This window comes from Heterodontus francisci, chromosome 8, assembly GCF_036365525.1.
Source record: "Heterodontus francisci isolate sHetFra1 chromosome 8, sHetFra1.hap1, whole genome shotgun sequence".
NCBI lineage: Eukaryota > Metazoa > Chordata > Chondrichthyes > Heterodontiformes > Heterodontidae > Heterodontus > Heterodontus francisci.
In genome coordinates, this window is record NC_090378.1 from 95,208,159 (window position 1) to 95,221,367 (window position 13,209).

Below are 13,209 nucleotides of genomic sequence, written 5' to 3' on the forward strand. Positions count from 1 at the left end.
ATTTCCCAATCAGAGCCACCCGCTCAGATACTGGCACTACATGTATCTTAGAGGATAGTGTAGAGGTGGGATCTGCAGGTGGTGAAACATCAGGCACAGGGCAGGGGTAATGATAGTGTGGGTGCCAGCTTGTCAGAGAGCCAAGTTGCACAAGAGTTGTGTTGCAGAGGACTCAGATGAGGACTTCAATGGACCAGGTTACAGAAAATGTCTGATGGCTTTCCACACTTGCTTGGTGCATTGGGAAGTCTGCCAGAAAGCCTGCCTTCAATGTAAGGAGCGTGAAGGAGTCCAGCACCAAATTGGCACAGGGCATTGTGCAGAGTTTGGAGCTTATCCTCTCCAGCATGGAGATGGCCAGCTGCATCAACACACTTGTGGACCCAACCATGTAATGCAGTGTCTGATGGCTGATGTCTAAGCTTTCATTGCAGCACAGGCAGTTTCCACCAAAAGTCTCAGTGCTGCAGTGAAAGCTCAGACTGCTGCCAATACGGCAGCAGATTCCAGTGCTCAAAGGGACTTGCAAGGTATCACAGCAGTCTAGCAATCTGCCCTCCACCAGATTACTAGGAGGAGTGGCAGTGGCTCTCTGTGGAGCACAAACCTGCTGTCGTCTTGCAGGATGACAGGATTCATGAGCCCACACCTCCCACTCCATCAGTGCCCTTGCAGCCTGTCAGCCAGACAGCCCACACTGCTGCCACCCATGCCAAGATGGCACAGTCTGCAGCTAGGCCTTCTAGACACAGAGCTGCTTGAATTCATTCTCCAAGGTTCTCTGCAGTCTCTCCCACCGAAAGTCAGCAGCCTTCCACCAGCCACATTGCAGCCATTGGGTTAGCAATGTGTAGGGGTACTTGGACAGGCAAAGCTACATAGAAGATAGGCTCTAAGGCAATGCACAAGGATGATTAGTTTATTTTTGTGTGCAATAGGGCATGATATAACATATAAATTTGGTTTGGAATGTATATTTCATGTTAGCTTTTATTTTTGCATTGTGGCCAAGAGGATGATTTGATGGTCAATGACAGAGCGAAGGTAAGGAGTGTGGGACTGTTGTTGAATGGGGAATTGGGGTTGAGGTTACTGGTATCACAGTCGAATTAGTTGTTCACGTACAGCCCGGGCAGAAAGAGGCTGTCTTGGTTGCAACCTCACTTCCTCTTGCTCCTCCTCCTCCTCGTGCTCCTGTCTCTCAGCTTCTCTCCTGATAGGTGGTGGCAAGGGCTGTTCCCACAGGATGGTGAGTTTGTGCAGACCCCATGCAACAGACTACAACAAATCTTGAGACCCACTCAGCCGAGTCCTGCAGGGCTCCTCCAGAGCGGTTCAGGCAGCGGAATCGTTATTTCAGGATGCCAATGGTCGGCTTTATCCTATTTCTTGTGGCAGCATGCTCTCATGGTATATTATACTGCGTATGTGTACTTGGGTTGCAAATCAGAGTTATGAGCCACATTGTCAGCGGATAGTCCTTGTCGCACAGTAGCCACCCTTTAGTTTGCCATGGTGGCTGAAATGCAGATGGCACAGCGGACTGGCACAGAATGGAGGCATCATGGCTGTGCCAGGTTGCCTGGTATTGACCTGCATGATGCATTGCCTGTGGTCTCACAACAGCGGCCCATTGAGGAAGTGGAATCCTTCTTCTCCCCCCCCCCTCCTCCTCTCTCTTCCTGTGTGGTCTCTCCTCACTCTCCCAGTCATGCTCAATTCCAAGGGGAAAGCCTACTAATGCACCTATGTCTGAGAGCACCTGTTTTGTGCAGAAGCCTTGAAATCAGCAAAAAGTCCTTCAGCACCCGTCACACCACTCCCTGTAAACTTTTGAAATTTGAAACAACCATGAAAAGAACCAAAAGTGTGTAGAATCGTAGCAACAGCCGGAATAAATCTACCAGCAGCCAGCCTGTAGGTAGTTGATGATCCCTTTAAATAGGGCTGGTGGCTGGTCCTTCCTACTGCTTAACGCGTGTTCAGCTGTACGAGTTTAAGAGGGGGCATTAGCTGGAGCATGGAGCACAGTGGTTGATGTCATGATTTGCCTGCTCTGCATAATTTTTTGGTGGATGTTAAGTATATGTACTGTAACCCTTTTACCACAATGGCATCCAGCATGCTTCATGTCAGAAGTGTGCGCATGCATAGAACTCTATAGGCACTCATAGGCCGGAATTTCATGCTGAGGCCGTGGCCTCGCCCACCGCTGGAAAGCTGGGGGACAAGCCCGTTTCCGCTGGGCCCTGCAAGCCACGCGGGTATTTTTCGTGGCTCAGACCCTTAATTGGCTGCATTCAGAGCTTCCGCCCCTCTGAGACAGGAAGTCCCGCCTTCAAGAGCTGCCAGCCAATCAGAGGCTGAGTGCCCATCCGCCACTGGTAAAAGAACACCGGTAGCGGGAAGACGCCCTTAAGTGGCCTTTAATCGGCGACTTATGGGCTTCAATTGGCTTAAGGGCAGGCAGGGCGGCCCACCACCTCCCCGCCACTGGTGAAATAGCAGCGGGACTAGGTAGGCAACAGGGATGGCGCCCCCACCATTCCACCGGATTTTACGCACCCCTCCAGCCTGCTACCCGGGGTGGTGGGGGGGTGGTAAAGTTCTGGCCACAGTGTCCACAAAACAGCTACCAAGCCTAATTTCACCACCATGTGAAGTTCCAAAACCAAATATCCAATACAAAACTAACAATACATCACCATAGAGTCTTCACCATGGAGCCATGACTCTATGGTCTGGAATTTCCTTCATAAGTCACTCCACCTCTTCACCTCTCTCTCCTCCTTTAAGATGTTCCTTAAAATCCACCTTTTTGACAAGCTTTTGGTCACCTGTCCGAATGTTGCCTTCTTTTGCTTGTTGTCAATTTTTGTCTGATTGATTAAACTCCCGTGAAACACCTAGGGACGTTTTCCTATGTTAAAGGTGCTATATAAATGCAAGTTGTTGTTGTTTATGAATCATCTTCTGGTCATGTTGCTACACCTTCCCTTGCTACTGTTCCACACAGGCTCTGGCTCAGGAGTTGAAGACTTTCAAATCTTCAGGGTTGCAAAGCTCTGCTAGCAGAGGGCATTCTAGTTGACAGAATTTGTTTGGCTCTATCCCCACTTCTGCGAAAGGGCTTTGCAGTGGCCACTATCAGTCTTGAAGCAATTGTGACAGAGCCAATTAGGGGCCATGTTTCATCCTGTTTATGAATAAAATAGCCACACACATCTTGGAGGCTCCTGATCCCGTACTTGGTCAACCAGATAAAAAATGAAAGCCTCTCTGATGTTTAAAAAAGGTAATTTACATCTGACTATTCAATAATATCAGCTGAAACCTATACCTGTCAAGTAGTAACTGCAATCTAAACTGTTTTCAAAGCAGCAGTTTTCCTCTAAAATATTTCAAAATAAGCAAACGTACCAGTTCTTGACTTCTTTCATCCCCTGTATTTTTATCCCTTTTTTTGCCTAGCAGAGACATTGAGACATCTGCCTCAGTAAGTATTTTTCTGTTCTAATTTTGCAAACCTAAGTAACACAGCTCAGTCCTGACTGTGCAGGGAAAGTAATTATTTCAATAAGGGAGGCGGACAAAACATCTGTTCCCCTGACTCTGGTGCCCTGTAATGGTAAAACACCATGACAACTGTGGATGGCCATGTTGGAACTTGATCCGGGCCAATAGCCCTGTCACCAGGCATGACACTCCTCTCCAATGTTTTTTTCCCTCCCATTTGGGGATTCAGCTTCTTCTGCCTAACATCCTGCTCTTTGTGGCTCTGAGTGGGACTCCAGCCAAGGTGCTGCAGGACTCAATCCTACGCCCATCTGCGCTCGGTGTCATTCAACATTCCATGTCATTGCACTGCCCCGCCCCTAATCATCATAATAATAATTTTTGACTGATATATTTTTTACCCGCCTTTTTGTTTCTGCTTTTTAGAGGACACGTACAAGATCTGAATTATATAACAAAATTCTAAGCGGTAACATGCAGCAACCAGGATCGATAGTGCAACATCAACCTACAGGCTTCTTGGCAGGGATCAGTGAACCATCAGCAGGCGAAGCCCCTGGGGGAATATCAGCGATGCAGCGTCTCTAACTGAAAACTTGCAGAAAAATCTAGTGTGCACTCTCTTTCCTCTTGATTTAGTGGGAACTTCCAGGCTACTAATTGGTATTTGCAGAATTCATAATTTCATCCACCTTCATGACAAGATCCTGCAATGCACTGTCCACAAGCTATATCTATCATTCTAACCCTCCACAGACATGGACATAGTAACATTGCCCAGCTGAAAACAGTTAAATAATGAAGGCGAAATGATCCTTATATGTGCTGAGATTTAAAATAAAGACCATCTTGAGAATGATATTTCAAATGTAATTTTCAATATTGTTTGACTAGCCTGATATAGTACATAGCTGAAAATTGGGATATGTCAAAAGTATCACATCTTATAGAAAATGAAATAGAGCTGAAAGGTTCTAATTATTTTTGTAAATGGTTTGGCTTATTGGACAGGAAGGCTTTTCAGCCTCACAGACATACAGAGCTGACGAGGTTTGACTCTGAAAATCAGTGACATTGAAATGTCAGCCCATTACGATGGAGCATTATGTTGTGATACATGCCATTTTTCAAATGGGAGAGAGCGCAACCTCACTAGCAGAGCAGACAGGGTATTTATTGTCGAGCATGTTACAGACACCATCTGCATATTGAATCAGTGAGAAAGTCTGCACGTAAATGAAATTCAGTATGGTAATAACAAAGCCATATGGCAGCATCCGAGAACGAGCATATTAGGAGGCTGCTGGTTTGTCAGCTATGAATTATAACCCTCCAGGGTGTTATAATCCTTTATTGTGTGTGTGAGTGTGTGTTTATATCTGTGTATGCTTGTGTGTGTGTGTGTGTGAGAGAGAGAGAAGTGGGTATTGGTTTTACATATACTACAATTATATAGAATTTACACCACAGAAATAGGCCATTCGGCCCAACTGGTCGATGCCAGTGCCTCCTCCTACCCTACTTCATTTCTTCCTATTAGAAATTCCTTCTATTTTCTCCCTCATGTACGTAACTAGCTTCCCTGTAAATGCATCGTTGCTAATTGCCTCAACCACTCCCTTTGTTAGCAAAATCCCCATTCTAACTACTCTCTGGAAAAAGAAGTTACTCCTGAATTTCTTATTGGATTTATTGTGGCCCAATTTGTCACGTTGATGTTTAACTGCCTAATTTTGACAGTCTTAATATTTTACTATTTAAAACTATAGCTTCCAACAAGGGTCAATTCTTGTCAATTTTGATGATTTCACCAGCGGAACTAAACACAATGGGACTTCCATATCTGCCACTGCTGCTTCTCCTTGTTCTTCCTACCAAAATATATCACTTCTCTCATATCTGCATTAAATTTCATCTGCCACATGTCTGCCCATTCCACCAGCCTGTCTATATCCCTAAAGTCTCTCACTAATCTCACAGTTCACAATACTTCCAAGATTTGTGTCATCTGCAAATTTCAAAATTGTGCCCTACACATCCAAGTTGAGGGCATTAATATAGATCAAGAAAAGCAGTGATCCTAGTACCAACCCCTGGGGAACTCCACTGTATATCTTCCACCAGTCCAAAAAATAACCGTTCACCACTACTCTCCGTTTCCTGTCACTCATCCAACTTCATATCCATGCTGCCACTGTCCCTTTTATTCCACGGACTTCAACTTTGCTGACAAGCCTACTACATGGCGGTACATATGATCTTGTAATGGATGTAAGCTGAGCAGCATCCTGCTACGTATACAGTCCTGAAATGGTGACTCTCCACAGGAGAGGGAAAATATCACTGAAAGTGAGATGTCTCCTGCTGGGTATAATGTTTAAAAAAAGCTCTTTTTGCTTCCAAGATTGGTAAGAGTGATGGGGACAACCTTCATATGTATAACAAGCACTTGTGTTTTGGACTCACTTACTAGTATCGAATAGTGCATATTAGCAGTGATAACCTATTCCTCTGCTCTCTACACACATACAGACAGATAGACATACACATATATATAGACACGCACACACATAAATTTACAGCTACACACACCTTTGCTTTAAAGAATATCAGTTCCCAAAAAAAGATTGTAAATTTGTCAGGCTCTCAGTTTGTACGTACATTAAACGTAGCATGGGCCACTTTCTCTTGCCGATAGCCTCCTTCACTGACTGCAAAGTACAATTAATGAGGAAGCCCCTGTAGGATAAAATGTTTGAATACAAATCCTGAATGCTAAATCCTCCATGAAAGCTATTTATTCCAGCATCAGCAGGCTGTGCCTATAGTAGTTGTGGTACAGGCCCACTCATATTAAAGGGTGCTCTCCTCTGACTCCACAGGGAGCCCTCTGCAGGGAACTGTTTGCTCTGTAAGCACACTCAGTAATGCTATCAATGAGACGAGCAGCACTTCAGGGCATCTTGGGTGGAACCCACGGGGAGAAGACCTTTCTAGGCTCTCTGCACAGTGTGGCATCTTAAAACACAAAAATAAATACAATTTAATTATTTGTCCCTAAATCCTGTTAGGCTAAAGAGGTTGAAATTACACTGTAATGCTCAGTGGTTGTTTCCTTTAGAATGCTGATTCTTAGAGAATAATACATTTAACAGGGAAACAAACTGCATTAAATATAAACAGGTAAAAGAAAAATAAGCAGGGGCTGAACTTCTGCAGGAGTTTCCCACTTGTACACTTTAGCTTCAGCAGAAGGACAGGACAACCCCCGTGGAAATTTAATCCAGTACTCTTTAAGCTCGAGCAAATGGATGATAGCGAGTCGGCAACCTGTTTTACATCTCTCGCGTTGTTACTTCCGTTAACTTCAATGGGGAAAGATGTAAACTGAGCTGTTGACTCCCCAACACCCTTTTTATGCTGTCATTAAAAAGCCAAGGCCTACCGCAATGACTACACTTCAGAAGTAATCCATTGAATGTAAAGTGCTTTGGGATAAAACACTGTATAAAGGCAACTTTCCTTCTTGTTATACACCTGTGACACTTTCAGTTCATGGAATGAACTCCCTGATCTGTATCACACCAAGAAATGGTTAATAGTTTCAATATACACTCCTCATTACAGATTTAAAACTTAACAATATTTAATCAGGAAATGTTTCTCAATTGAAATTTTATGTTTTGAAATAATATACATATATTACATATATTGAAATAAACATTATTCTAGATAGAAACTACTACAGAGATCTTTTTCCTTTTCTAAAAGTAAGTTTGAATATTGCTTATAATTATGCCAAAATAATGGCACAAGACTTGTCCTATGTAGGAAACTTTAGTCTTAATGAACTGCATTCCTTCCCCAAATTTTCAGATGTGTCATGAGGTAATTTAAGGAAATTGGATTTATTCTTCAAGGAGATCTAACGGAAATGTTCAGGATTATGAAGTAAATGGTACAACATAGACCAGGCTTACTGGTTGTTAAGGTGAAGGGTTTAAATATGTGGACAGGGAATTAGGAAGTTTGGGTGTGGGGAGGAGTATTTCCAATCACAATTTACAATGTTGTGTTACAAACTACAAGGGAAAGTGGACAGTGTAAATGGGTACGAGAGGGAATCCTTTGTGATGAAAGAATAGATTGGAAGATTGGGAGTTATGCAGTGTGGTTCAGTCATCTGACAATCCTTGTGGGCATTGCTCTCTGATGGGAGCATTGGATCAGAGCATCACCCCATCATGGTAAGCCAGGTAGGTGGGATGGTTTTATTAAAAATAAATATGCTCACTCACAGTGGCTAATGAACTTTTACTGAAAGCAAATGAAAGGTTATGTTCTTTATACAGTGGCTATTTTTGTTGAAATACCTGATTGTTGTAGGAATACTGGGCAATCTTTTGTTCTCCCAGGGTTTTAGAAAATGCACTGTCAGTATATAAAGCATTTTTGTATATAAAAATTTTCTTTGCTTCGTTCCTTCAAAGCTGGTATTTTCCTGGATGGCTACGACAGTGAAGAGACCACAAAAGTGATAATAATGGACATCCTTAGCATGTGTCTCTATATAAAGAAAAAGATTGTGAAGGCCATTAGAAAACAGTGATACATAGAGATCATGTATCTGTTTGTACAAAACTGGGTTTCCAACCTCTTCCCATTGCTGTGAGGAAATTTTGCCATTGTTTAAACACTCTTCCTCAAGTCTTCATCAGCTTCATACTGGTTTCATTCAAAAAAAAGGAGGCGCAGTTGATTTTATTTTAATGTAGGGTTTCCTACAACAACTGCATTAATTTAAAAACAATTATGGGCTAGAAATTTGGTTGCGTAGCACAGCCTCGAATGGTGCTATGGAGGTCTAATGCCGCTTCCCAGGGATGCGTTGTGCCACAGGCTGCTTCTTGCGTGGGCCATGCAGTGTTGCAGCAGGAGAAGGGCACACGCGGGTGCATCCCCTGTGTGTGCCAGGAGGCTTTGAATCGGCACTATCCAGACATCACAGAGCCAACTGTCTGATGTGATGCCAGGATCCCAAATCTGGACCAGACAGGCCCGGTGTACGTATGCGTTCATCACTTTTCAAAGATCCAGCTTGAGGCTGCAAGATGAGCCCTGCACTAGGGTTCCTTAAAGGGCCAGGTGTCTAAATTGGAGGTAAGGTAATTTTTCACAACATTTTCTATTGCAAAGTGTCTGGAAGTACACTGGAGTGTTTTTGGAGATGTTGGGTGAACTCCTGGATTTGCTGCAGAGTATTGCTGCATCCTCACAGGGAGAGCAAAAAGTGCGTGATCTACAAAGGCTGCAACCGATAGTGAGTGTTGTATATTGTTGATAGCACTTAAGATGCTAGGTCAAGCTTTGTCTACAGAATTCTCGGAGTCTGTGTATGAATAAATAATAACTCGTTTATTGTACTTACCCATTTATATACACTTTCCTTAAGCAAATTTTATTAGCACCTCTCATGATGCTTCTTGCTTCTTCCAAGCCTATTACCCATGTGACTATTACATCGTTATCACCACTATAGTGGGCGGGGTTACTCTCACTGTCTCAAGCAATAACCCTTTCAGACTCTTATAGTACGGTGGGAGAGGGAGGGGTGCAATAGTGGCAGTGCCTCTGAGTCAGGAGAGCGGCAGGGAGATGGAGCAGAAGCTGCTGAGTGGGCAAGCTCTGCATGATGTCCTCTGCCAAGTTGGAGCCCGTCTCCTCCATGCTCTTGACAGTGAAAGAAGACTGTCTGGCAGGCTAGACAGTGCACTCAGCATCTCAGTGTCCGGGGGACTGGCAAACGAACCATCCTTTACCCCTAGCCTGGTTGCAACCCAGTCATGCCCAGTTGACTCACCACGTGCTGATCCCAACTATTTTAGCCTCCAGGTTACATGTAGTACCAGTATCTGAGCTGGTGGTAGCAAGTGTCAGATCAAGTGACGGGGCCTCTTCATCAGTGCTGTGCTTTTGCTCTTTCTCCTTAGGCTGCTGTGGCTGGGCAGGCAGCAGTTCTTTGGTGTCTGAAAGCAGGAAATCAGAAGAGGAAATTTGGGGTGAGGGAAAAATGGGGGTCCATGCTTCCATCAACATCTTGCCCATCATGCCAGATAACAGGATGAGGGTGTGGTGGAATTTGAGAAGGGGCATCTGCTGTTGCTTACTTGGGGATTATGGGTCACCAGGTGAAAACCCAACGAGCTGTCAAACTGGTCACACCAAAGTGCTCTGGTGCATACTAATCATCACTGTAAGATCCACCAACTGCAGCTTCACACGTGAAGGCCCTGGCAGAGAAAAAAAGATATGAATTAGTACTGGCAAGGTAAGAATGTTGCATCGTATCATTATGAAGATGATCATATTTCACTGGCTGATGAAATATAGTCAACTTGACTGAGTGTTGTATACCATGTGTGCATTATATTTAATTCTGAAACCAGAGAGCTGGGAGGTTCCCATCTCCAATGGCTAAGGATGCCAGGATGCCACTTATCTCCAGTGCTTCCTCCTCTGCAGTTGCCAACTGTATGATCTGTGGAGGACCACCTCCAATTCTCACCCACTCCCTGTTGTTTTGTGCTCTCTTCTATTGCAACGGAAGAAAGAACAGACTTACAAGTGACAGTAATGACGTGTTTACCCGATAGATGGAGTGCATTTGGTGAGGGTGATTATGAGGGAAAGGCATCAATTTGCATCAGGATCAGGGTGACTGGCAGTGGTGGATGGATAAATGGTGTTGTAGTAAGAGAAGGATGAGTACCCTTGCTCGTTGAGTGGGTGTGATGAAGTATGCTTGGCAAGGCAGAGTGAGGGGTTGGGGTAATGTGCACAGCAGCATGTAGGTGAATGTGCAACTGTACTCACCTTTCCTGACCTGGTTAGGCCAGTAAAGTGCTTCCTGCACTGAATCCAGGAACAAACGTGGCACAATGCTCCTGTTGCTGACCTTCTGGGCCAACTCCTGCCACGCTTTCCTTGTGGAATCAGCAGGTTGTTTCCTCCCATTGCTCAGTAAGAGTATCTCTCTCTGGCTTCTCACAGGTCCCCAGAAGCACCTCAAGGGAGGCACCATTAAAATGGAATGCAGCCTTGAATGTTGGTTCTGAGTCCATGCTCTGACATTGCTGTCTCTGTGCCAAACCTCCCAACTCCTCCAAATTCCATCTTTGGACCAGCTCTTTAAATACTGGAGCTCAGCTTGCATCATGCCCATCCTCATCACACCCACTGCCATGCATTCGACGCCAAACCCAGAAGTAAAATGATCATGAGGTGGCTGAATTAAATAGTCACAGACACATGTGCTGAAATTACTTCAGGCATTTCCCACATGTTATCAGAACTCCTGCTCCCAAACATGCCTCCGAGCTAATATGAGGGCAATGAGTCATTTCAATCCTCCACATGATTTTGACCCTGGCACCATCTCTGTCTTTAGAGCTAAACAGGGCAGTAGTGAGATGACAATTACCCTCTGAACTTATTTCTCAAAATTCCCACATCACCACGTTGCAGCTAATGGAATTTGCTGGATTCTTACTGAAATTCTGAATTGATGCAAACAATCGCCAAGAGACAGATTGGCTGGGAGCAGAGAGGTCACAGTGTGGAAATGTTCAATAATAGCAATGGGTGATCAGAACGACCAGCACATATCCTGGCAATTACCTGAAAACTCTTCTGGAAATGAGAGGTCAGGGAGTCAAAACTGGCCACACTACTGAAAGTATGTGTTTAATTTGTTACAAAATGTGACACTTCTATAGGATGAAAGCAGTAGATAAGCTATAGAGTAAAGAATTGTGTTCAAAAGAGGAAGGATGTATATATAGAAATGCATGTCACCTATTTTTAATTAGTGAGTCTTACTACTTTATTCAGTTAGGAACAGGCGTAGGCCATCCACTCTGGAGCCTTTTCCACCATTCAATTAGATTGTGAGTGATATGCATCTCAACTCCATTTACTCAATATCCCTTAGCACCTTGGCCTAACAAAGCTCTATTGTACTCAGTCTTGAAAGTTTCAATTGATCCGACATTCATAGCATCTTTTTATTTTATTTGTTATTTAGAGATACAGCACTGAAACAGGCCCTTTGGCCCACTGAGTCTGTGCTGACCAACAACCACCCATTTACACTAATCCTACATTCCCTACCACATCCCCACCATCTACCTACACTAGGGGCAATTTACAATAGCCAATTTACCTATCAACCTGCAAGTCTTTGGCTGTGGGAGGAAACTGGAGCACCTGGTAGAAACCTACATGGTTCCTGGGAGAACTTGCAAACTCTGCACAGGCAGTACCCAGAACTGAACCCAGGTTGCTGTAGCTGTGAGGCTGTGGTGCTAACCACTGTGCCACCCTCGGGGGAGAGAGTGCCAGATTTCCACCATCCTTTGTGTGAAAAAGTGCTTCCTGATTTTACTTCTGAATTGCTGAACTCTAATTTTAAGTTTTAACCACTCCCGTTTTGAATTCTTCTATGTAACAGATTGCACCACAGCAGAGGTTGTGCAGAAACCCACTCCCAGCCTGTCTCAGTGCAGCTTTGTTACCAGTCTTTGGCAGTGGCATGACTGACTGGCTTTGCAGTGGGCAGCACTTTTTATGACTGATCTCATATCTGGTGGAAGCTCTACACAATAGCTTCTTTTCATACTGCATTAATAACCATGTTAGCGACACTGGCTTCTGACATGCAGGCCTTGCAGAGCCACTTGTGCCCAAGAGCTCTTTTGCCAGAATTCAATGTCAGAGGCAGGGATGAGTCATTTTTCCTGGGTATTCCTGGCTGTCGGCCTTGGTGATTCATGGCTGTGAGAGATCTGTGCTTTGGGCACCAGCACCACTGCTCGGAGCCTCATACAATATTGAGGCAACTAAACTATTTGCTCTGAAGCTGTCTCCAACCATCAGTTTTAAAGCAGGTTATTAAGGGGCATTGAGAACCATTAGCAAGTCTACAGCTATTTTCATTGAGTTGTGGCAGGACAATTTAGTAGCACTTTTAACAATGTATGCAGTAAGTGCTAGTATTTCAGCTGGCACAGAGAGAGAGAGCTGTTCAGAGCTGTGAGTAGCTAAGGAAGTTGCCATGTCTCAGTATCGGCACTCTTGCCTCTGAGTCAGAAAGTCGTGGGTTCACGTCCCACTGTAGAGACTTGAACATTTTAGGCTGGCTCTTCAGTGCAGTGCTGAGGGAGTGCTCCACTGTCGGATGTGCCATCTTTTGGATGAAATGTTAAACTGATGCACCATCTGCCCTCTCAGGTGGATGTAAAAGCTCCCATGGCCACAACTGGAAACAATGCAGGGAAGTCATACCTGATGTTCTGGGTCAATATTTATCCCTCAACAAACATCACTAAAACAGATTATCTGGCATTTAACACATTGCTGTTTGTGGGACCTTGCTGTGCATAAACTGGCTGCCTTTCCCAGCATAACAACAGTGACTACACTTCAAAAAAGTATTTTATTGTGTGTAAAACACTTTGAGATGTCCTGAGATCATGAAAGGCATTGTATAAGTGCACGTATTTCTTTTCATTTTTTATAACAAGAACATTAATTCCAGTTTGTCATTGATGGCACAGCAATTTGGAGCCACAAAGTGATGGAATGCAGGATCGCAATTGCAAACTATGGGAGTGTACCAAATGGGAGGTCAGACAT

General features: G+C 44.2%; 1 protein-coding gene across 2 annotated transcripts in view; it reads left to right on the plus strand.

Annotated features, from left to right (window-relative positions):
• Positions 1-4,356, plus strand: part of uck2a (uridine-cytidine kinase 2a) — a 115,557-nt gene extending 111,201 nt beyond the window's left edge. For both annotated transcript variants that reach the window (XR_010975562.1, XM_068037773.1), the window contains one exon: positions 3,943-4,356. Coding sequence is in view for 1 of the 2 variants with exons in the window: in XM_068037773.1 (XP_067893874.1) it covers positions 3,943-3,962 (20 nt within the window). In the remaining variant the exon portion in view is untranslated. The remainder of the gene's footprint in view (positions 1-3,942) is intronic.
• The last annotated feature ends 8,853 nt before the right edge of the window (positions 4,357-13,209 follow it).